This window comes from Spizellomyces punctatus (genome assembly GCF_000182565.1).
Source record: "Spizellomyces punctatus DAOM BR117 chromosome Unknown supercont1.7, whole genome shotgun sequence".
NCBI lineage: Eukaryota > Fungi > Chytridiomycota > Chytridiomycetes > Spizellomycetales > Spizellomycetaceae > Spizellomyces > Spizellomyces punctatus.
Genome location: NW_015971543.1, coordinates 361722 through 381606, shown reverse-complemented (window position 1 = coordinate 381606; position 19885 = coordinate 361722). Strand labels below are relative to the sequence as shown.

The window sequence follows — 19885 nt, the reverse complement described above, 5'->3', positions numbered from 1 at the left end:
TTCTTCTCCAGCAAGACTAGCATGATATGGAATGGATCGACCTGCTGCAGCGGAAATACCAGACTTGGCAAGATGTCGGAAGATGTGCGGAAGGTAGGTTTCCTTAAAGCCAAGATATTCAGCCAGATAGGCAAAGTCTACCTCCCTACCAATGGTGCTGCAAACATTTAAGGCAATGTCCGCGCATGGTGGCCTATTTTGCGATCACCCTTTGCAATGTTAACAAGAGCTGAATGTTGTCGGAATTGCGCTAAAGACCACGATACTCAAGAGCTGACGTATCGGCTCTATGTATAAAATCATTAATAGTTTGCAATACTTGAAGTATTCATGTTTACTCACTGATAGGGGATAACCTTCGTCTGTAACGCTTCAATAAAGCATCACGCACATACATCACGAATGCAATGGAGAGTGCGTCTACGATGTTTAACAATGGTCTTGCATCTCCTTTTTTTGAAGATTGGCAATCAAAACGTTTTCGAGGGCTGATATACTAGTATATCAAAAACGGGAGCCAAGTCGCGCCCATACACGACAGAGTTGATGTTTTTGGCGAACCCCATAGAAAGGATCTGCGAGGATAGCCTGCCTAGATTGTTGCCATCATCATGTCTGCCGACTGATATATCATTCCTACAGGTTCCATAGGTGCCAACCTTTACGAGTTACCTATAGGCCCACACTTGATTGGCGACATTCTTCGCACTTGGCGGTCCTATTGAGAATTTCTTCACCAGGATTCAGAGCTACTGAAGCAAGTAGTCGGATCAAGCCGCGACAAGCTAGGTCGAATACTACCCAGCGGTATTACAACTGATGCCCGATTTACCGCCTTATTATTGAAAACGTTTTATTCCGGCATACGTCTTTCCTTCAAAGTTCATGATTTTAACATGTACTGCAACATCAAAGCGAGGTATGCCTTTGCCCGTGTCCACCTGGGTTTGTTCTAAAGCAATGTAGACGTATTTTTTATCATGGTTGTACTTGTAGCCTCGGTTGAATCTGGAATAACTTCAATACCCAAATTTCTGTATTCCCAACCAGAACGAGTCTGTCAAATACGGATCCTTACCCTTTCGAATAGAATCATCGATCAAAGTTTTCACTAGGTTCAGTAATGAAGCCTTTTCCACTGATCTTCGGAAGTCATCCCTTGCGATCACCAGTGTTCGATAAGTGTGAACAAACTCTGATGGCAAGGATGAACTTGGCGTACATCGGAAGTCGTAAAACAGCCCTTGCCTTTAACTTCAACCCAGAAGGCTGCATCTCATAGCAGCTTTCTGAGCATGTGAATCCCCATGGACCACCAGGGTGTATATGCGAGTTCAGCGGCGCAAGATTGTGTTCCCCACTACACTGTCCTCGACCACTTCAAACTACATTTGAGGCTTAAACTACGCTGGTGCTATAAACCTAGCCCTGACCTAAAATAACATGAAATTGGCGGCCACACATATCAGATGCGACGGATATCAAGGCGCTATTTTGTGGTCTTGCTGCCATCGCCATTATTCCCCATCTACGAAAACTATTGGCCACAGGTATCGGGTTCACACGGCAAGCACCTGAGACCGAGATTCAAAGTCATAGGAACAACAGGGAAGTCCTACGTATGCCTACATTAATATCTGAAATTCGGTGCATACATAGTGTCAAACATCCACGAAGACTAACACTGCGTGGGAGCTAGTTGATCAGTGATTGCATGAAGCCGCGCGGGTTGGCCTTGATCAGGAACGTCAAAGAAAAAACCGATACCTGCAAGAAGTGAGTACTGCATCGTGGGTTGGCCACATACAGAATGAGAGATAATGTATTCCAGCTTGATTTGACGCTTTTCACCAGGTCCATATGGTTTGGCCCAAGCAAGACCCACTTCTTCCACTCACGAGAAAATGCCATTCCCGGCGACCACCAAATGTAGAGTCCAATACCATTGAGAGTGACAGAAGAAAGAACTCCGAATTTGACTTAAATACGTTTGCAAACGTCTGGACCAATGTAGGTGTTACATGTTTAACGTTGTGACTGAGGCACTAGCCTACGAGCGCTGCTCCTGCCCGCTAACACCGACTTCGGCGATGCTTTGACTATGAGCGCAACAAGCGTGGGACTCGGTATCGTGCATCCCCCACAATGCTCTTTACTATCTAAACCTACGGAACAAAGCTGGAAAATGTGCCAAGAGACTTGCATCTCCCCAAAAGCGTCAGAAAGGCATCCACGAACCGGCTCGAATGAGTGCGCAGTAATGAGTCAGCGATGCCCCCGATGGCCTCAGTTCATCGATTGCTTGGAGGTGAAGAATTCCTTAAACTTTCCAAACATCATGGCATCTATACCAACTTTTTCACGCACGGACCTCGCTATTCTTTCAGAACTCTCTCCTGATGAGTATGAAGCAAGGCTGCATAAAATACAAGAAAAGAAGGTGCCCGGACTGTTGGCGTAGTGTTCCTGCGAATATTTGCTAATTTTCTATCTCGTGCATTAGGGGTTCATATGCGATATGGATGGTGTTATATACCATGGGAATTTGCTGCTACCTGGTAAGTAATGCCATCTGTGGAAAATCCGTTTGGCCAGTGCACTCTTAACCTAGCCCGTATCCAGGAGTCAAGGAATTTATTTCCTGGCTATTGAAGGAAAACAAAAAATTCCTCTTCTTGGTGAGTTTACTCTCGTGTACGAAGGTTTATGTATGTTTGCTGATGCGCCGCATGTGCGTTGTTTGATAGACCAACAATTCTGCACCTACTCCGCGCGAACTTTCCCAAAAGCTCGCTCGCCTGGGGCTCGCCGTATCAGAAGAGCATTTCTACACGTCCGCCATCGCCACTGCCAAATTCCTACAATCCCAAAAACCACATGGAGGAACTGTGTATGTCATTGGCGAACCAGGGCTCACGTATGCTTTGTACGAAGCTGGGTTTACAATGAATGATTCGGTGCGTTCAACTTGTTCAAAACGTTCAAAATGTTTTGCACTGACACATTTGTAGAACCCAGATTACGTGGTGATTGGGGAAGGAAACAGTCACAATTTTGAAAAGGTGAGTGTTGGGCAAATTTGTTTGAGAAAAAGAAATTTTAAATAAGCAATTCCAACAAGATCACCCGCGCAGTGAATCTCGTCGCCCGTGGTGCCAAATTGATTGGGACGAATCCCGATGTTAATGGCCCAAGTGATGCGGGCATTGTGCCTGCAACGGGTGCCTTTTGCGCGGCCGTGGAACTGGCATCTGGTCGAAAGGCTTTCTATTGTGGAAAGCCAAGTGCATTGATGATGCGGTAATTATGCATGAGCGCAAACGGTTATGGTACATCAAATTGTTGATGCTTTTGACATCAAGATATGCTGCAAGCATTCTGGGCACCAACAAAGACGAAACCTGCATTATTGGGGATCGCATGGACACTGACATTTTGGCGGGCGTCTATGCTCAGATCGATCCAGGTATAATAACTAGGCTATCATACGATCTCTTGTATTTTTATTATGGTTTTTGATGCTAGTTTTTCTCTCTCTTTTCAACAGTTCTTGTGCTGAGCGGCGTTACCAACCGATCCAATCTTTTTGAGCAAGCATATAGACCTTTTATAGTGTTGAATGGTGTTGGGGACATGGTGGTAGAAAGCAAGCGCGAGGATGAATGAAACCGTTGCATAAGAGATGTTCGTTGCATAAGTTTCGCAGTCTTTTGAAATGCTTCTTCATTGGAAATCCCTCCCTAAAAAAAAGTTTTGTTTCGGATCCGCCCACGCGTTTTCTGCGCGATCAAAAAGTTTTTCTCGTTTTCAACTTGCCGAGTTCTTTTGAACTTTTTTGCTAACAGCAAGTTCAAAAGGTTTTTGGTGGCTGCAGACAACTCCCATCTCTCTCCGTTCTCGATCATCGCTTCCGCCCCATCATCCCTTCAGGTCATTTCCCACCCACCTGGAATCAGCCACTTGTCGGCTTTTGTCAGTGGCGTAGGTTGCAGCCTCGTTCGCTCATTGCGAAATCATTTGGATCTGTTCCAAAGGGAGCATCCTTGTAAATACAGAGACAATTCCCACGCACCTACTTGCATTCCTCCATCTCTTAGGAGGGTCTTGTACATTGGTGCCAACAAGACGTTTTCTTGACGAGATTCGTTTCCTCCGCTCTCCAAACTGCGAACAGTTGACGATCCCGCGCATCCATCGAACACACGCAACTGGACCCAGCGAGAGCCTGTACTCTTTTGTTAGCGCTTGGGATCTCACTCTTGTGGCTCTTTTGTTTTTCAACGTGCCCCAACCCGTCCTTTTGGCGAGCAAAGGGACGGTGAAGGGGGCAAGGGATTTCTCTCGCTGTTTTGTGTCAACAAACCGTTTGTCGTCCGGGTTGGTGGAGGGATATAACGCATGGTGATTCGGCCAGAACAGAGTCTTGCCGTCACCGCCGAATGTCTTCAGTAAAGGAACAAACAATATTGACCTTGCCGCTGCAGGAGTCGCCGTCACCATCTCCACGACGTCTTCGAGACAGCGGCAACTCCCTCCCCTTCCCGGCGTCTGCTTCTGCTCCGGACGCATACCGCTTCCCACCATTACCTGTCGTATCCAGCCGACGCTCCTCAGTTGTGAGCTTACCGTCCCGTGCTAGTCATAGGAATTCCAGACGAGCATCGTATAACAGCGTAAATGACATTGCTGCTGCCAGAGATCTCGCTACCCGTCGACTGTCAGTCATGTCCGACAAAGACAGTCGCACAGATGTCGATGGACGGGGATCAGTAGAACCGCTCCATTCTCATCCGTCAAGCCCAATACGGACGTCTGGACGGGCCGCTGCTGGTGCTCTGAGTTCCATGAAAATATGGGATGTTGTACTACGACGACTGCGAAATAAACATTTTGCAGACGATCACACGGGGGATCGTGCACCAACGGATTACTTTAATGTAAAACCACGCTCACAATCGACGACTTCGGGACAGTTGGATGTGACGGCAGGGCTGATGACACCTGGGCTTGGGGGACCAGTGATGTCGCCAACTCTAGAATCTTTTCCATTTGGAGAGGCCACCCTATTAAATGTCATGGACGCACATCTCAGCGCTGTGTCAAATTCCTTTTCGCGACTTACCCTCACGTTCCATGATCCGGATGTGGAAAGCACCTACAAGCGATACTTTCTGGATCGAACACTGCATATGTGGAGAAAATTTACCATGGTCGCCGTTGCTGTCACTTTTATTCTTCAAATCATCCTCATAACACGATATTCACAACCCCGAGGCTTCAGCACTCCATTGTCTGATTTCATCTTGGTTGGCCTACTCGGGATAATTCCTATGGTCCTTCTCACACTGGTATCGTGTACGGTGAGGAAGGACACTCTTTCGAAGCACATACATTCGGTATCCCTTCTCTTCTTGTGGCTCATGGGCCCCATTATTATCTGTGGGCGCTTCTTCATTTGGCCCGAAAGCCGATATACTAGCTCCCTCACCGCCCCTCTGTACATATTCGTACTAGTTGCTAACGTTTTCTTTTGTCGGTTGCGATTTGTGCATACGTTGGTTGGAGTGTGCTTGGTGGCCGTACCGTTGTGGCTCGTAATATTTGGCATCGGCAGTGCGCGGAACAAAGACGAGGGGACTGCAAGTCCTATTTCCGACACTGAATTCCCCTTTGCAAGCGTAGCAGTGTGTCTAGCGGCTACTGTCATCTGCTTCATCGCATATGACGTGGAGAGAAATCTGCGCCTGCAATATTTGAGCGACCAGCGATTTTTGAGTATCAACGTGAAGCTCCGGAAGCAGCTGAAGGGGCTGCAAAAAGGGTTCGAGTCGAGAATTGCGGATTTAGATTCCCCACTGGAGAAGGCAATCTATGGACTTCGGTGCTTGATGGCAAGTCCCTCAGTTGGAGCAGAAGATCTTAAGACCTTGAACATGATTATGGCCTGCCTGAATGCGCCAAATTTGCTTGCACCTGACTTGGATCAGCAAGTGAAGCGAGGGCAAGTGGAAGTGGATGCGGAGCAAGAGGTATGTGTCTGTTATCGTCTGCAGTATTTGGACTGAATATTAAAATTTGCCGGTATCTGTTGATGTAGAAATGGCTATTCACCCAGCTGGCACAACGAAAGAACTTTTCTGGCGACAATACTTCCGAGTCGTCTGGCTCGGTGCCAAAGCGACCCCCCCATTGGGTTTTTGACAACACAGAGTCCGGCGGAGCTCCAGGAAGCAGTCCTCCTTCTCCTTCTTTCGTTCCAGTCAACGTCGAAGACTTTTATACCGACCGTACCGTTTCTCTCCTTGTCCGTGCCAACGAGTATAACTTTCCCATCTTCGATTTCGTTGAAGCCACAAGCCAGCATCCGTTGTTGGTCTTATCGCATCATTTGGTGGTGCAAAGCGGACTATTACCGAGACTGGGCCTCCCTGTGGATAAGTTTCTAAATTTCATGCATGCAGTCGAAGCTGGTTACAATCCGCAATTGACATGTAAGTTGCGTGCTAAGCTTTCTATTCGGTCACATGTACTGATATGTTTCATACAAAAGTCCATAATTCTATACACGCTACCGATGTGCTTCACTGCATCCATTACTTGATCTCCCTTCCCCGAATCAAAAGCTGCTTCTCTGATCTCGAGATCCTCTCCTTTTACATTGCCGCCGCGATCCACGATTACGACCATCCAGGGGTGAATAATCACTTTCTCATTGCTACTTCAGATCCACGAGCGCTTCTGTACAATGACAAGAGTGTTTTGGAAAATCATCATTGTGCATCAGCATTCGGGGTCATGCGGAGAAAGGACTGCGATTTTGTACGGGGATTGGGAAAGAAGGAATGGAGAGCCCTTCGAGAGAGCATAGTAGAAATGGTCCTGGCAACAGATTTGGCGCAACATTTCTCGCTGTTGGCAATGTTTAAGAAGAAAGTCCTCACCAGTGGTGGATTTGACCCGTTCACGACGAGAGAGGATCGGACATTGTTGATGCAAATGTAAGTCATTCCTGTTTGGGTTATTAATAGATGATGTATTTCGGACCAATGAATATCATCTTTCCTCTGCAGGCTCATGAAATGTTCCGACGTGTCTAACCCCACTAAATCATGGCCAATATATGCCACCTGGATACAACGGATTACCGAGGAATTTTTCTGTCAAGGGGATAAAGAAAAGGAGCTTGGGCTCCCCATTTCTCCCTTCTGTAATCGTGACGGCGAACGAGCTAATGATCCTCGTAGCAGTCAAAAGAGTTTTATCGAATTCATCGTTGCGCCACTAGTAGAGGCGATTGGGGAGTGGGTCGAATTAGGAGAGCTGAGGGAAGGGTTGGAGGCAAGTCGAGAGAGATTTGGAGGCGGACAGCAGCCACAGCAATCCAAAACGCCTCAAGCCACGCCAGCTCCGCAATCACCAGGAGGAGATGCGTCTAGTGGAGTCTTACGTCGTAATCGATCTGTACCAGGCAGCTTGGCACACATTGATCCCATTATCATTGACTCTCAAGACAGCGTTCCTCCTCTCCCACCGCTTCCTGAGAGCATCATGAACAAACAGAGACGACGGGAGAGTTGGGCGGGCAGCATTATTGGAGCTGGAGAGTCGCTGGCTGCCAAGATCGGGGTGGGGACCGGAAAACGGCGAGGGAGTGCTGGAGGTATTAGTGTAAGCGTTGTTGAGACGGTTGATGAAGAAGCTGGCGGAGGGAGAGGGGCTTTGGCAACTATGGTTGCGGCAGGAAGCTATAGGTAGAGCGGGCTTGTTTTTTGGAAATTCATAGATATAGACGGTGACGGGATTGTGGTTGTTTGCATAGACATTTCGATGAGGAACACGGGCGTAGACATTTTGGAGGCACTTTTTTCTTTCTCGCTCACTGAATCTATGAAGTATTCCGCGGAGGCTACTGGAAGAGGTTGAGAGGATGACCGAACGGATGGGGATGTTGGCTGGGGATGGAAAGGCTATAGCGCTCCAGTAATTTGGTCGTGACGCTTGTTGGGTGACTTCTGTTTCTATTTCTTCGTGTTTCGTTTGCACCTTCCCTGTGTACAGATTTGGTTAGTTGTTTAGTTTTCGTTGTTTCTTTGTTTCGATTTATTTTGTAAAAGAGTAAGAGATGAGGAAAGGAGCGAGAAGCCGAGGCTTATAGAAATATAATAGGTGTTCTGGTGGCCGTCGCTTGCGATGGCTTGTCATTTAATGAAGTTGCGCAATTTCCGAACTGTTGGGTTAACCATATAAGCCTCATCTACCAATGTATTTATTGTCTCGTAGCGCTATCCTATTTACCATTCTAATATCTATTTCTCAGAGTAGTTTCGTGCGACTATCAAACAGGGTATACCACACTGCAACGGATTCAAAGCAAGTCATCTCAGCAGCGCACCAGCATCGACTTTCTCCCCATCAACCCAAACATTGGCAATATCCCTTTTCCGAACAATCACAACTCTCCTCATCTTAATTTCATCAGTCTTCTTCTTTTCTTCTCCGTCGTAAAACTCATCAATTAAGGCAAAAGGATCGAAATCATCCATCTCGACACTGTCGAGATCGTCCCGTGTATCAGGTATGTCGGCAATGTGAATAGTAGTTTCTCGTGCTGCAGTTAGGTGCATTGTGGCGGTCGGTGTGATAGAAACAAGCGTGCCTGCTAAAATTGCCCGGGCATTGTTCGTTCCACGAACATGGAGGGCCACCATGGGGGGATATGTTGTAGCAGAAGTGAGATGGTTTACGAGATGAAGCGGATCGGTTGGGTCTTGGTAAGGGGCCAGAATTAATATGAGCAATTTTAACCAATGATTTCCGGATTGTCAGAATATATACCTCTTGGCACCAGCCCATTCATACTCGATCCCAAGGCTTCCTCTACTCCGCCCAACACAGGTACATACCCTACCTCTTCAACAACATCCAAACCTCGGTAATCGTCTTCCACCAGCCCGCCATCACTTGATGACCACTCTTCCGTGCCTTCAGGTATGTCCAGGGTCTCTGAAACGAGCGATGGTACTTGCGTGGTTGGATGTGTCTCTGCCGGCATCACGACTTCCGCCACAGGATCATCCGCCCGGACGCAACTCAGTGCTGACCCGTCAGATTCTGAACAAGCTTGTCCTTCAACGTCCGTTTCCAGTTCACTCTCCACTGGTGTAATTACATCCGGCAGCAGTACTGGGCATACTTGTTCGGGTGTAAGAGATCCGCTGGCCCCCAGAAACATCTCTTCGGTTCCTTGATCTACCTGCCCTTCCATTGCAGAAGGATCTTCATCATAACTCTCGCTGTTGCCCAACTCGTGAGGTTCACCCTCCACGACATCCATCGATTCACTACTCGCTTTAGACCATCTCCTCTCGGTCGTTCTTGGTGATCGTCGCCGTTTGTTAGATGTATGTCGTCTCTTTTCATCATCGCCTCGGCCTATCTTGAGCTTTCGTGGTTTAACGGGATCCGCTGGGGCTATCGGCGTCCAGCCTTCCTTAACGTCGCGCTCCACCGTTCGTTCTTTAATTAATACTTTTCCTGCCTGAAGCGATATTGATCTTGGCTTTTTAGATCTTGATGCATTGGCGCTCTCATTAGATCTTGGCGGGCTCCTATGATGTCGCATAGTCCTATGGCGATCGGGTACATAGTACTGCCCACTACGTCTACGCCTTCGACTTCGACTATCACTCCGATCTCGTACGCGGTCCCAATGTCGATGCTTTTGACCATCTGAAGACCGACTCCTCGTTCGTTTTCTGGACTGAGACCGAGACTTTGATCGTGAGCGCGCACGTAGCTGCTCCAGCTGCCGTGGTTCGCTTTTCGTTCTAGACGCCGATCGCGACCTCGACAGTGTCGGTGACCTAGACCTGCTTGAGTGAGACCTACCCTGTTGCGAATGCCCAGTGGCGGATGAACAAGAACTTGAATTCCGCCGCCCAATAGCGGGTTTCTCATGAATAATAATACGACTTTTAGGCTGCGGATGATCGTCGTTTTGGGGGCAAGACTCAGCGGCATCCTCCCGCAATCCAATCCCGGAATCTCGCTTGCCATCACTGTCGATAAAGACTTCAGACGCTTCCTCTTGGTCTGCAGCGCGCTCCCGCACCTCTCGCGCCCCGTTACTATCAAACACGTTGTTGAAGCCGGACGGGCGAGGCTTCATCTCAAACCTGAGTGGGGGAGGTTTTGACTTCACTTTGCCAAGAGTCATTGAGACACGAGTATGCATATGTGATTGGGTGATGGGTCGGGATGCTACTTTCCCGGATCGCCCGTATAGCGATGCACGGACGTCCGGGTCGGTCAAGATAGATATCGGTCCTCCCACTTGTTCCGCGGCTGGCGGTGTTTCCAAAACACTAGGGTCGCCATCATATTTGAATACGTCAGATAGGTCTGGAGTCGCTCTTCCTTTTTTCGTCTTCAAACTACTCTCGCTCGCTGATCGATCTAGTGGCCCACAGGGTTGTGAGAGTGATGCACGTGGCAGGCGGTTGTTCAGGGTGCTATCAGTTCCTCTTCGACCTGCATCATAAGCGAATGCGGGTGCTGGGCCAGGTGGAGGTGGAGGCGGGGACAGAGATGCCGCTCTACCCCGCACAACTGGGCTCTTCTGACGACGTCGTTCCGTTGGCGAGGTGGAAGCGTTTGATGAAAAATAAGACCTTCCAACTGCAGAGAGCCGTTCCTTTTGCGGTGAATTTGGTTTTCGCTTTTTAGTCCAGTCTTTGCTGTCACAATTTGATCCTGGAATTCTTCTCTCCGAAGGATTTTGCTGAACTCTCCTCTCCGCTGTCTTGTGGGGTTGACTTGCTGAATCATTGTGGGAAGCGTAGCAAGTCCCCATTGACTGTAGCATCTGCATAGGTATAATTGAAGGTTTACTATTGTGCTTTTATACTATTGGAGTTGCTGGGCGTATGACCATGCAAAAACGCGAAGTACACCACACACGCTCATAAAACCCCTAGATCTGGGGATTAAAAAAGCACATTTATCCTTCCTTCATCAACATTTGAAGTGAGGCCAACTCAATTCCTTACACCGCCAAACTATCATGGGCAGGTTCGTTGTCCTGATATACCCAAACGTTACTTGTTGCCATTCCTCCCAAAGCCTACCTTCCTGTCAAGCAGAATTTACAAGACAGCTGCCTTCCTCCCGAGTGAGATATATGCGTCGTCGGAAAGCTCCGTACCCACGGAGACGACGAAGCTTTTGAGGGAATTAATGCTCTTGCATTAGCCTTCGTCCTGGCTCAAGAAGAATCGGGGCACCAGGTCGTCCACGCGGAAAGTGTATCAGCCCTAACGCCAGTTACTTGATGCGGCGGATATTGTTCCGGGATTGGCACTAGCCTCTACGGTCGAATAGCTAGCGAGGGAAGGTTTTTTCTCAATCGGGATACGCTGCTGCAAAAGCGAACTATAAAAATGATCAAAAGGGGGCAGTCATCGCGTAAGCGTCGGGCAGGTGGAGACATTTAATGGGCAAAGGACGACGGGAACAAATGGCGGCGACACAAGTATTTTGCATAATCGTTGCTGGTATGTAAGGAACGTATGTCGACATACTGCAGCTACTTATGCCGTGAACTTTAGCTTAAGTCGGATACCCCGCCGTCGTCCTGGTTCTCATTCGCCGTGGGGTTTGGTCAAAGGACGATCCAAGCAAGTGGCTTAGGATAGTGTAAAGGTCCGGACGCGTTCGAGTCCACCCGCTGGGAGAGATCCTCGTTTTGCGATCAGATTCCTTCGAAATGCACTATCGTATCAATACATGACCTCCATATACAATGGAGTATACCGTAAAGCTTGGTAAAATGCTTCATATTGACTGTTTATGCGTACTTGGAGGCGATTGCCCACACGTTGGTATGTTATAGATCATGCAATTCCCGAGGTTCGGAAGCGGGCATTTGAACACCTAAAAGTAAGGGGCTGCTTCATAGAAGAATGAGCTCGGTCGATAGTAACTTCAGTGCCGTCTCTTTGTTAGTTCAAACTTCGTACTGGCATTGTATCTGTTGGTTGGTGGTATTTCTGGTACTAAGTTCGTGAAATGAACAATGCACTCATACATTCGACTCGATAGATGAGATAGCACATGAACGGGGTGCTCTCGAGAAGATCCTTAAATATATTGGTATTGGGAATTCCGAGCATGAAGAGATCCACACTTCTTTAGAGCTCTTGCAAGATCTTTGCAAAGTGCGTGGAGCAGATCACTTTTGGAAACCTGGAATGCTAAAACATGATCTTGTAGAATTCCACTACTCGGACAAATCTCGTGGAGCTTGGGGTTCGAGACGTTCTGGAACGACTGCGGGAAAATATTCATGAGAGCGGTAGCGTTGCACTACTCGATGACATTCGAGAACGTCTTCGGCACCTTCCTGGGCAAGTCGAAAGCCCATTGATCTACCAACGAGCTCAGTATAGTGGTGAATATGAAAAAGCAGTCAGCTCTCGGCAACCTTCCCTCGGGCATTATAGTCCTGACCGAAGACCGACTACCGCTAGCCCAGTGAATAGGAGAATTGGATCCCCGGACCACTGGGAGCAAGGAGGTAAAGATCACAAAGGGAGCAGATGGTTATTAATGAATGTTTGGGTTACTTACCAGCTGTCGGATGCTAGGTGCTCCGCATCCTCTGCCATACTTGCCTTATGCGATCCCGACATACGAAGTCATCCAGCTAACAGCAGCGGACGAAAGAATTATTGATGAGTTTTGTACCATTCATACAATGTCGGGTGGATGGGACAGAGAGCGTGGGCGCGAGCTTTTTGATATTTTGTTGTTGGACTTTGGAGCGGGCATCTTTTTGCAAAAGTCACAGCTATTTCGGGTAATCACCGCTTTTTTCAAGAGGATGGGACTACCGTGAATAACTCAGTCTCCACAGACCATTTTGAGCAATGCCACTGCGGATGTGACATCCCCGTCATGTATGTACCTCGAAGAGTTACTCCTGCAGTGGCAGAACCACTTTCGAAAATGTGCAGATGTGACAAGTAAACACTGCACATTGACCCCATCAACGGTCGTACCTGTCTCCATCGGCCCAAGTCTATTTGCAGAGCACGGTTCATCAGTTACAGATTACATGATAAGCATCCCATTTGCCTGCCACGAGGTGTTCGTCACGATGATACCCTTAATGCGTCACCTAAAATGGATGCCTGAAGTGTTAAGGATCTTGTACAATGCTCTACCTTTTTTCAAATTACACTTGAGCATGGCAAGTGCTCAAACTTCACAGCACATTTCGCACAAGGTGATCGTATCCTACGTTCAATCGGTTACGGCGATTGTTGACTATCATGGTGCGATGGTGGAGAGGAGTCATGGGGAAACTATATGCGCCGAATATCTTTACGCCAGAGAAAGATGCGCTCTATTTGCCTTCGACTTGCTCGATGCACTCATATCGCTGGAAGAGGTATCGCTCGCTTGCAGCTGCATTTTCCAACCATTGCATGGTAATTCTTGCTTATTACAGGATTGGAACTTTTCCGAATTGTTGTGGGAAGTGGTTGAACTCTTTTCTAGCATGCCAAACTCAAATGCAGTCCCGGGTAGCCTTATTACCTACCTCTTGACCAAGCCATCCCCTCTTCCGAATGCAATCCTTTTGTATCTGTTACGCCACGAAAATTCCTGGGTTCGCCTGCAGGCCGTTGAGCGATTAAAAGACGCCTGGAATGACACAGAACAGAAGAGCGCACTATTTTGTTCTGCACCTTTGGTCATTGCGTTGATAGAGACTGCCTGTGAAAGCGCGGATGGCCAGGTGAGTCTGAAGCGATGCCATCTCTTGCCCGTAAACTGACCGTCCAACGCCTTGGTCATTAGACACTACAAGTCGTCTACCCTATGTTGCAGAAATCAATCCTTTCCTGTATCGATCCCTCTCTCATCTGGAGCATCTTACCATGGCTTCAACTTATGTACGACGCAGACGAAGGAAAGCTAATGAAATCCGCCATGAATATTGCGGAACACAAAGGACATGAGCATGATGAGATTTCATTCTGGACAAGAGCTCTGTTACATAAAGACAAACGGTACCTTCTCACGACATCTTGGCATGTCTGTTTTTGGCTCACATTAACAGACTTGATGTGCAGATTACGGCAGGAGGCCGTGTCACACCTGATGGCTTGTGTTCCTGACTTAACAGCTGCAGCGGGGAATCTGGAGGACTGTGCGAACACGCTGCTTATTCCTTCATCTCTTTTGGCTATAATACAAGCTGACAGATCAAGTGCAGCAATGGTAGACAAGGTAAGCCATCGTCGCGCGCTCCTTTTCAGTCACGTTGTGAATGGTCGCGATAACGATCCAGTTGTTAAGTCCGCCAGCGTAGAACGGTTCTGCAATTCCTTAGAATCCTCGTTGCCCAGTGATGGTGACCTTAAGGATGATCTGCGTGACATTGCCGACGGTATTTTTGGTAAGTGTGATCACTACGAGCAACTGGGGACGATGGGTCTTGCTGACCGTGCCCAATCTTGAGTAAGGGCAACCAAACAGCGCGCCAAAGATCTGGGCCTCCATCTGAGGTTACTGAAGCTATTGAATCAATCTGGCGCGTCGTGGCTCATGCACCCTGGCGTGTTGCTGCGGGCTTTCATCATTCTTCGGGTATTAGTTGAAACGGACGTCGGAGTGCGTTCTGATTTGATTCAGGATCGGACCTTTGTCCGTACCCTTGCCCGATGTGAGTACACTTGTGTGGGGTTTGTCCCATCCCGCATTCTTTCAAGCACGTGCTGAGGAGTATTGTTGGTAGATATTTTCCACTTCGAAGCGCAATTACGATACGAACTAGCGCGGATCTTTTCCAGCCTGTTCTTTATGGATGATCAATTATGTACCAATGTCCACCGGGTCGTTGCGAGCAAATTCTACCTGTACATGCCTAGTAATGCAACGGTTGATGCCAGTGGTCCGGAGCGCATCGCAGAAGATCCGGCTATGGTCCGCACGATACTAGACTTTCTTTCATGTAAGCTGTGTTCTCGCTGGGACAATCTGATCGTATTATTAGTTCTTAAGCAAGGACTGCAGCATACAGGGGCAATGTGCGCTTGTCCCAGTCAGAAACACATATGCTTGAGAACTGGAACAATCCCTTTTTCTGGAAGATTGAGCAAAGTGCATCCGACCTGCGACAGGCACAAAGTCATGCAGCATTTGAAGCTGCTGTTCTCAATCTACGAACCGCTTTCATTTCCGAGAATGACTGCAATCTATTGTGGGAGACTGATGTGCCGCTAACCCTTCAAAGGTACGCTGTGCACGTTTTGTAAAGCGTACTTAAAAATGTTGTTTCATGAGCGTTTTGGAGTAGGATTCTTCTTTTACCGCCTGCAAACGTGGACGATGCCTTGCTGCTTACTCAACTCTTGCATTTTCTGGCCGATATTTTGATCTACCCCGGCATCTTCTCTCATTTTGAAAAAGTGTTGCTGTCATCATTCGAGAAGGTTCTTCTCCCAATTCTTTGTAGTGGGTCACAAGATGGGACCTATCATGAAGCTGACGCTTCAGTTGAATATTTGGGGTCGTCGGCCTTCATGTCGGAAATCCTTGCATTTTCTCGAAAGATTCTTCATGACGCATCCGATGAGGATGTAATGGCAAGCATTTCTAGAACTGATGCCCTCAGTTCTTTGTACATTCTTGGACAACGGCTATTGGACGCCAAGGGGATAGCAAGTCCCCGAAACTGCATGAACTGGCTGATGATACTTCTTCGCTGCGTAAGCTTGTGTGGCATCATGAGCGCGGTCAGCGGCGAGGTCATGAGTGGCATCATCAGTATACTTGTTCACACACTTCGGTCATGCCAGCAATACCCTACACAACCTGCCAATCCTCATCACTCGTGTCACGAAAGCCGGGGCTTGTACAGGTTGGCAGCTTTGTGCTTACGTAGTATCAGTCGAACAACCTTCATTGAAGCGACCGGTGAAGTTGCATGCGCATGGGGCGAGCATTGGATGGTGGAGGGCTCGATAGATTGGATGGTGGTTCTTCTTAACGACCATGAAGAACTTTTGCAAAAAGTTGGAATGGGGATTTTGAGTAATCTCACCATGGTCGACGACGCTCGGCCACTTTTGGAAAACCAGCTTCCGCATTTCCTGGACGTGGCCTTTGAGCATGTGATGACGGTCAATACGAGTCCTTCAATTCGGAAAGAGTCTGTGCTTTTGGTAAAGAATTACGTGGTGAGGTCTTGCCATGACATGGACGGCAGGTTCAGTAGTGATACACAGCAAAGTAATGGCTTTGAAGATGCTGTTCGAAAACTGGGTACCGCTCGGCGAGACGATGTACTGGCAATGTTTGAGAGATATGGTTTTTTTGCACGTCTTAAAGATGTTGTTGATTGCGATGACATTCTTGTGCGATGTGCCGTCTCGGAGCTTCTAGTCAGCCTGTCCATTCTTTCCCCGGCATTAATGCGACATGCCCTTTGCGAGGCCAATGCGTTGCCGTTCTTGCTCACATACTTGGAGGACAAGGACATCAAGGAGTGTCCGCCCGAGGAAGACACTTACGCACTTTATGAAATATTCCGAAGGCAGCTTGTACAAGATGCTGATTACGAGATTCTCAATAGCACTAAATGCAATGTTCTCCGAATCCTATGGCTCGTGTCATTTGGATCGCCTGAGATTCAAGCTTATCTGGTGGATGAGACCTTTGTTCTCAAGCAGTTGGTTCGTGTGCTACGAGACCTGTGGGACCATTGGAAAGATGGGCATCTGAGGCAGGAGTTGCTCCAAATTCCTACTATTGCACTCGCATTACACGTCTTAAAGGAATTGCTATTCGTGTCCGCCACGCGAAGGCCGAAGGAGCTCGAGACGACGTTTAAGACAGAACAGAACGGGTTGACGATCTGTCAGCTGCTGGTGGTCAGCATGCGGCAGACCTTAAGTACTTCGTTAGCCCGAGTTGCCTGCCAAACACTAGCGAGGATCCTGTCTTTGCATTATAGCGTTACCGTCGACCTGGGCTTGGCGGATATTCTAGATCATGAGATGCGCATCTTTGAGGGTGGTAATGGTCCTATTGGGACGGTGCTCTTCGAACAGCTTGTTCATGTCCTGTTCAGACGGTATGAACTCGAAGACGCTGCATACATGGAGTCAGTGCGGATCTGTTTACAGTGTTTATTGGGGTGCTGTAACTCCGTGAAAACTCATGCTGTGCAAGGTATGGACTTTCCATAGATCTCATTCCTGAACATTTCACTGATCGTAGTGGGCAGGAGGATTTTTGTCAAATCTTCTAGAACGCGCGCGGCTTGCATTAGATTGCACAGTAAGTTCTCATGCCAGAACAATTTGGGTCCCAAAATTGTGCATTTGCTCAAAGTTTATAAATTCTCAGTCTAGACTGGATGGCCCACAGGAGCAAGAGATGTTTGTCATTGTTACTCTTTTGCGGCACATCCTGGCTGGTTCTACAGAAGCGAAGGTTGGTAGATCGGCTTATATCGCAGTGTGTGCATAACTTGCTAATCGCGTTCACTGCTCGATGTTAGTTATCTGCAACCAAAGAGCGGACGCATGTACTCCTTCACCATATCCTCTCGAGTAAAGAATCCAGCGATGTGTTGGCACAGGAGGCGCTTCACTGCTTGCGTAACTTGATTGCCAATTGCAACAATACAAAGAGAGTCATGTTTGAGCAAATGCGGATAAAAGGACGAGATGCAAGCTTGACTGATATTCTGGTCAGCATGGTTCGTAAGAAGACGATTGAGCTGAATACATACAATGGTTGTCTCGATGTTCTGAAGATCCTTGCGCTGCATGGGGAATCTCGTGCTGCTATGTGGAAGGTACAGCGACGTGATTGATGCTCATGTGAGCATTAAATTGACTAAAACCTCTGCTCGCATTACAGACAAATATACTGGTGGATCTGAAAAACGTTCTATCTTGGTTGACCAAGGTGAAAGATTACCCGAGGGTGGAGACTCTCCTGTCATTGTACTTGAACTCGACCTTTGCCTATGACGGGCAAGTAAATGTTATGCGAACGCCAGGTATGTTGGGTTTGCCGTATTGGTGGCAAGTCGTCGTATTTTGTTGATACTTGTGTTTAAGAGCTGTTCGATCAACTCGTACAATTATTGACGGTGCGGTCAATACACGTCAAACGCACTACGGTATTGATTCTACGAAACTTGGCGATTGCCAAGGAAAATAAAGCTCATTTTCTACTCCACGGTTGGAATTTGATACATTATAACGTGACATAACGAAACTTATGGTTCCTTATCATCATCTAGGCGAAGTCCTCTCGATTTTATGCGACCTTTTGGGAGCGAAGTCGCTTGAGATTCTTTCACCAACGACTTCCCTGATTCGAGGATTACTCTGCGACAGTGAAAAGGTAAGCGACGGAACACTCAAAGTCAGTTGAAAAGACTAGTGAATACGGTTGTTTTTTCAGGCCAAGGTTGCACTGAAAAAAGCCGATGTCAAACGACATCTGGACTCTCTCAATCATAGGCTTCATTCAGGTAGAGTCAAACTCTCTCATCTTCTATAACGCTTACTCATTTGTCCACTTCAGTCTACTCTTGGTACCTCAAGCGAAGTGATGGACGACCAGGAACGCATGACTCAAAGGACGACATGTCCGAGCAGGACGAAGAGTATCTCGAACAGACATTGTCAAATCTTGCGATTGTAAATAAGTTATTATTGAACTAGAAAGCAGATAATACTATACACAAAATTGACTTCAACGAATTACACATCAAATTCTCAAGCTGATACATCGACTTCTTTGCCTTTGCCTTTGCCAAGCGGTGGCACTGTCGTTTCGCTGCTACCGCCCGCGGAGCTTCCCTCTCCAGCCTGCTCCTCCTCCCATTCCTCTTCTTCCTCTTCTTCAGATTCCTCAGCATCGGACAATGCATCCCTATTCAAAATAGTAGAATTAGGTTGTGAACCACATTCTTCCAAATGATCAAAGTACTTGCCATTGGGACAGATCTGCGGCCGGTTGAGCCAGTGCTGGTGGGGAAGGCTTTCGTGGGGCAGCCGCCTTGCTAGGTGCCGCTGCTAACGCCTTCGTCACCGCATCCTTCACATCCTCCATCACCTTTTCGTGACTACTCACAAACTCCGGGTCATGATATCTGATTTTCTGCTTCTGGGGCTCCTTTAAACCTTCTTCAATCTTTTTCATCAACTCTTCTTGCCTCTTACGTTTCCGCTCAGGTTCTTTCTCCAGGTAGTCTGCCAACCTGAAACCGGAAAGTCAGAACACTCCGAAAATACAGGTTACAGTAACAGATATCACTTACTTTTTGGCATCGTTCACCGTCTTCAATCTACGCCCAGATAAATCTCTACATGCCTCAAAGTTTGTCGTCTTTTGAGACGCCATTTTCCCACCCTGGGCTCTGAGCATACTACCAAAGCCACCTTTTCCACCCGGAAGGCGAAGAAGGAGGTTGAAGACAGGTGGAAACACATCTCTGGATGTATTTTCTGTAGGGAACAGGATGTCATTGTTGTCTAGGGAGCGGCCTCCTTCAGTCGTAAGACGTTGGACGTCAGCAGGAATATTTAGGATGGAGGTAAGGCGGAATTTGAGATCTTCAACCAGCAACGGGCTCTCGCTTGGGGAATCATCTGGAAACTGAAGACAGAGAGGCTTGAGGCCTGCAAAGGTGTTTATAATGACCTGAGATGGCATGCTTCAAACAGATTAGGAATGACAGCGTCAATCGAGTTACTGTACAAACCCAGGGGCCTGCGCTCCATTGATGCGTGTGCACGTGCCGCGGCGATTGCTTACGGCAAACAAACAGCCACGCCAACTGGCGACGGGACGC

General features: G+C 47.8%; 5 protein-coding genes across 5 annotated transcripts; 3 read left to right on the top strand and 2 right to left on the bottom strand.

The window, feature by feature from the left end:
• The first annotated feature begins 2296 nt into the window (after nucleotides 1–2296).
• SPPG_04460 (TIGR01457 family HAD hydrolase) lies at nucleotides 2297–3769 on the top strand. The gene is made up of 8 exons (XM_016752694.1): nucleotides 2297–2440; nucleotides 2504–2558; nucleotides 2623–2678; nucleotides 2748–2957; nucleotides 3012–3062; nucleotides 3122–3300; nucleotides 3363–3466; nucleotides 3548–3769. Exons 1-8 carry the CDS (start codon nucleotides 2339–2341, stop codon nucleotides 3664–3666), a joined length of 876 nt encoding a protein of 291 aa, XP_016608157.1. The 5' UTR covers nucleotides 2297–2338; the 3' UTR covers nucleotides 3667–3769.
• A 32-nt stretch (nucleotides 3770–3801) lies between these two features.
• SPPG_04459 (uncharacterized protein) lies at nucleotides 3802–8227 on the top strand. Its single transcript, XM_016752693.1, has 4 exons — nucleotides 3802–6029; nucleotides 6098–6491; nucleotides 6551–6998; nucleotides 7071–8227. Exons 1-4 carry the CDS (start codon nucleotides 4440–4442, stop codon nucleotides 7753–7755), a joined length of 3117 nt encoding a protein of 1038 aa, XP_016608156.1. The 5' UTR covers nucleotides 3802–4439; the 3' UTR covers nucleotides 7756–8227.
• A 9-nt stretch (nucleotides 8228–8236) lies between these two features.
• Nucleotides 8237–11589, bottom strand: SPPG_04458 (uncharacterized protein). The gene is made up of 3 exons (XM_016752692.1): nucleotides 11127–11589; nucleotides 8836–10864; nucleotides 8237–8767 (listed from the first exon to the last, which is right to left on the bottom strand). The coding sequence occupies exons 2-3, from the start codon at nucleotides 10862–10864 to the stop codon at nucleotides 8376–8378; spliced, it is 2421 nt and encodes an 806-aa protein (XP_016608155.1). The 5' UTR covers nucleotides 11127–11589; the 3' UTR covers nucleotides 8237–8375.
• SPPG_04457 (uncharacterized protein) lies at nucleotides 11528–18817 on the top strand. Its single transcript, XM_016752691.1, has 24 exons — nucleotides 11528–11552; nucleotides 11607–11822; nucleotides 11891–11937; nucleotides 12004–12034; nucleotides 12100–12215; nucleotides 12271–12574; nucleotides 12645–12856; nucleotides 12914–13450; nucleotides 13511–13801; nucleotides 13864–14075; nucleotides 14139–14295; nucleotides 14365–14464; nucleotides 14528–14731; nucleotides 14804–15019; nucleotides 15082–15301; nucleotides 15365–17241; nucleotides 17297–17349; nucleotides 17419–17505; nucleotides 17573–17872; nucleotides 17938–18079; nucleotides 18141–18263; nucleotides 18326–18429; nucleotides 18490–18559; nucleotides 18613–18817. The coding sequence occupies exons 2-24, from the start codon at nucleotides 11801–11803 to the stop codon at nucleotides 18750–18752; spliced, it is 5565 nt and encodes a 1854-aa protein (XP_016608154.1). The 5' UTR covers nucleotides 11528–11552; nucleotides 11607–11800; the 3' UTR covers nucleotides 18753–18817.
• SPPG_04456 (uncharacterized protein) lies at nucleotides 18721–19779 on the bottom strand. Its single transcript, XM_016752690.1, has 3 exons — nucleotides 19352–19779; nucleotides 19025–19291; nucleotides 18721–18963 (listed from the first exon to the last, which is right to left on the bottom strand). The coding sequence occupies exons 1-3, from the start codon at nucleotides 19744–19746 to the stop codon at nucleotides 18807–18809; spliced, it is 819 nt and encodes a 272-aa protein (XP_016608153.1). The 5' UTR covers nucleotides 19747–19779; the 3' UTR covers nucleotides 18721–18806.
• Nucleotides 19780–19885: the final 106 nt, after the last annotated feature.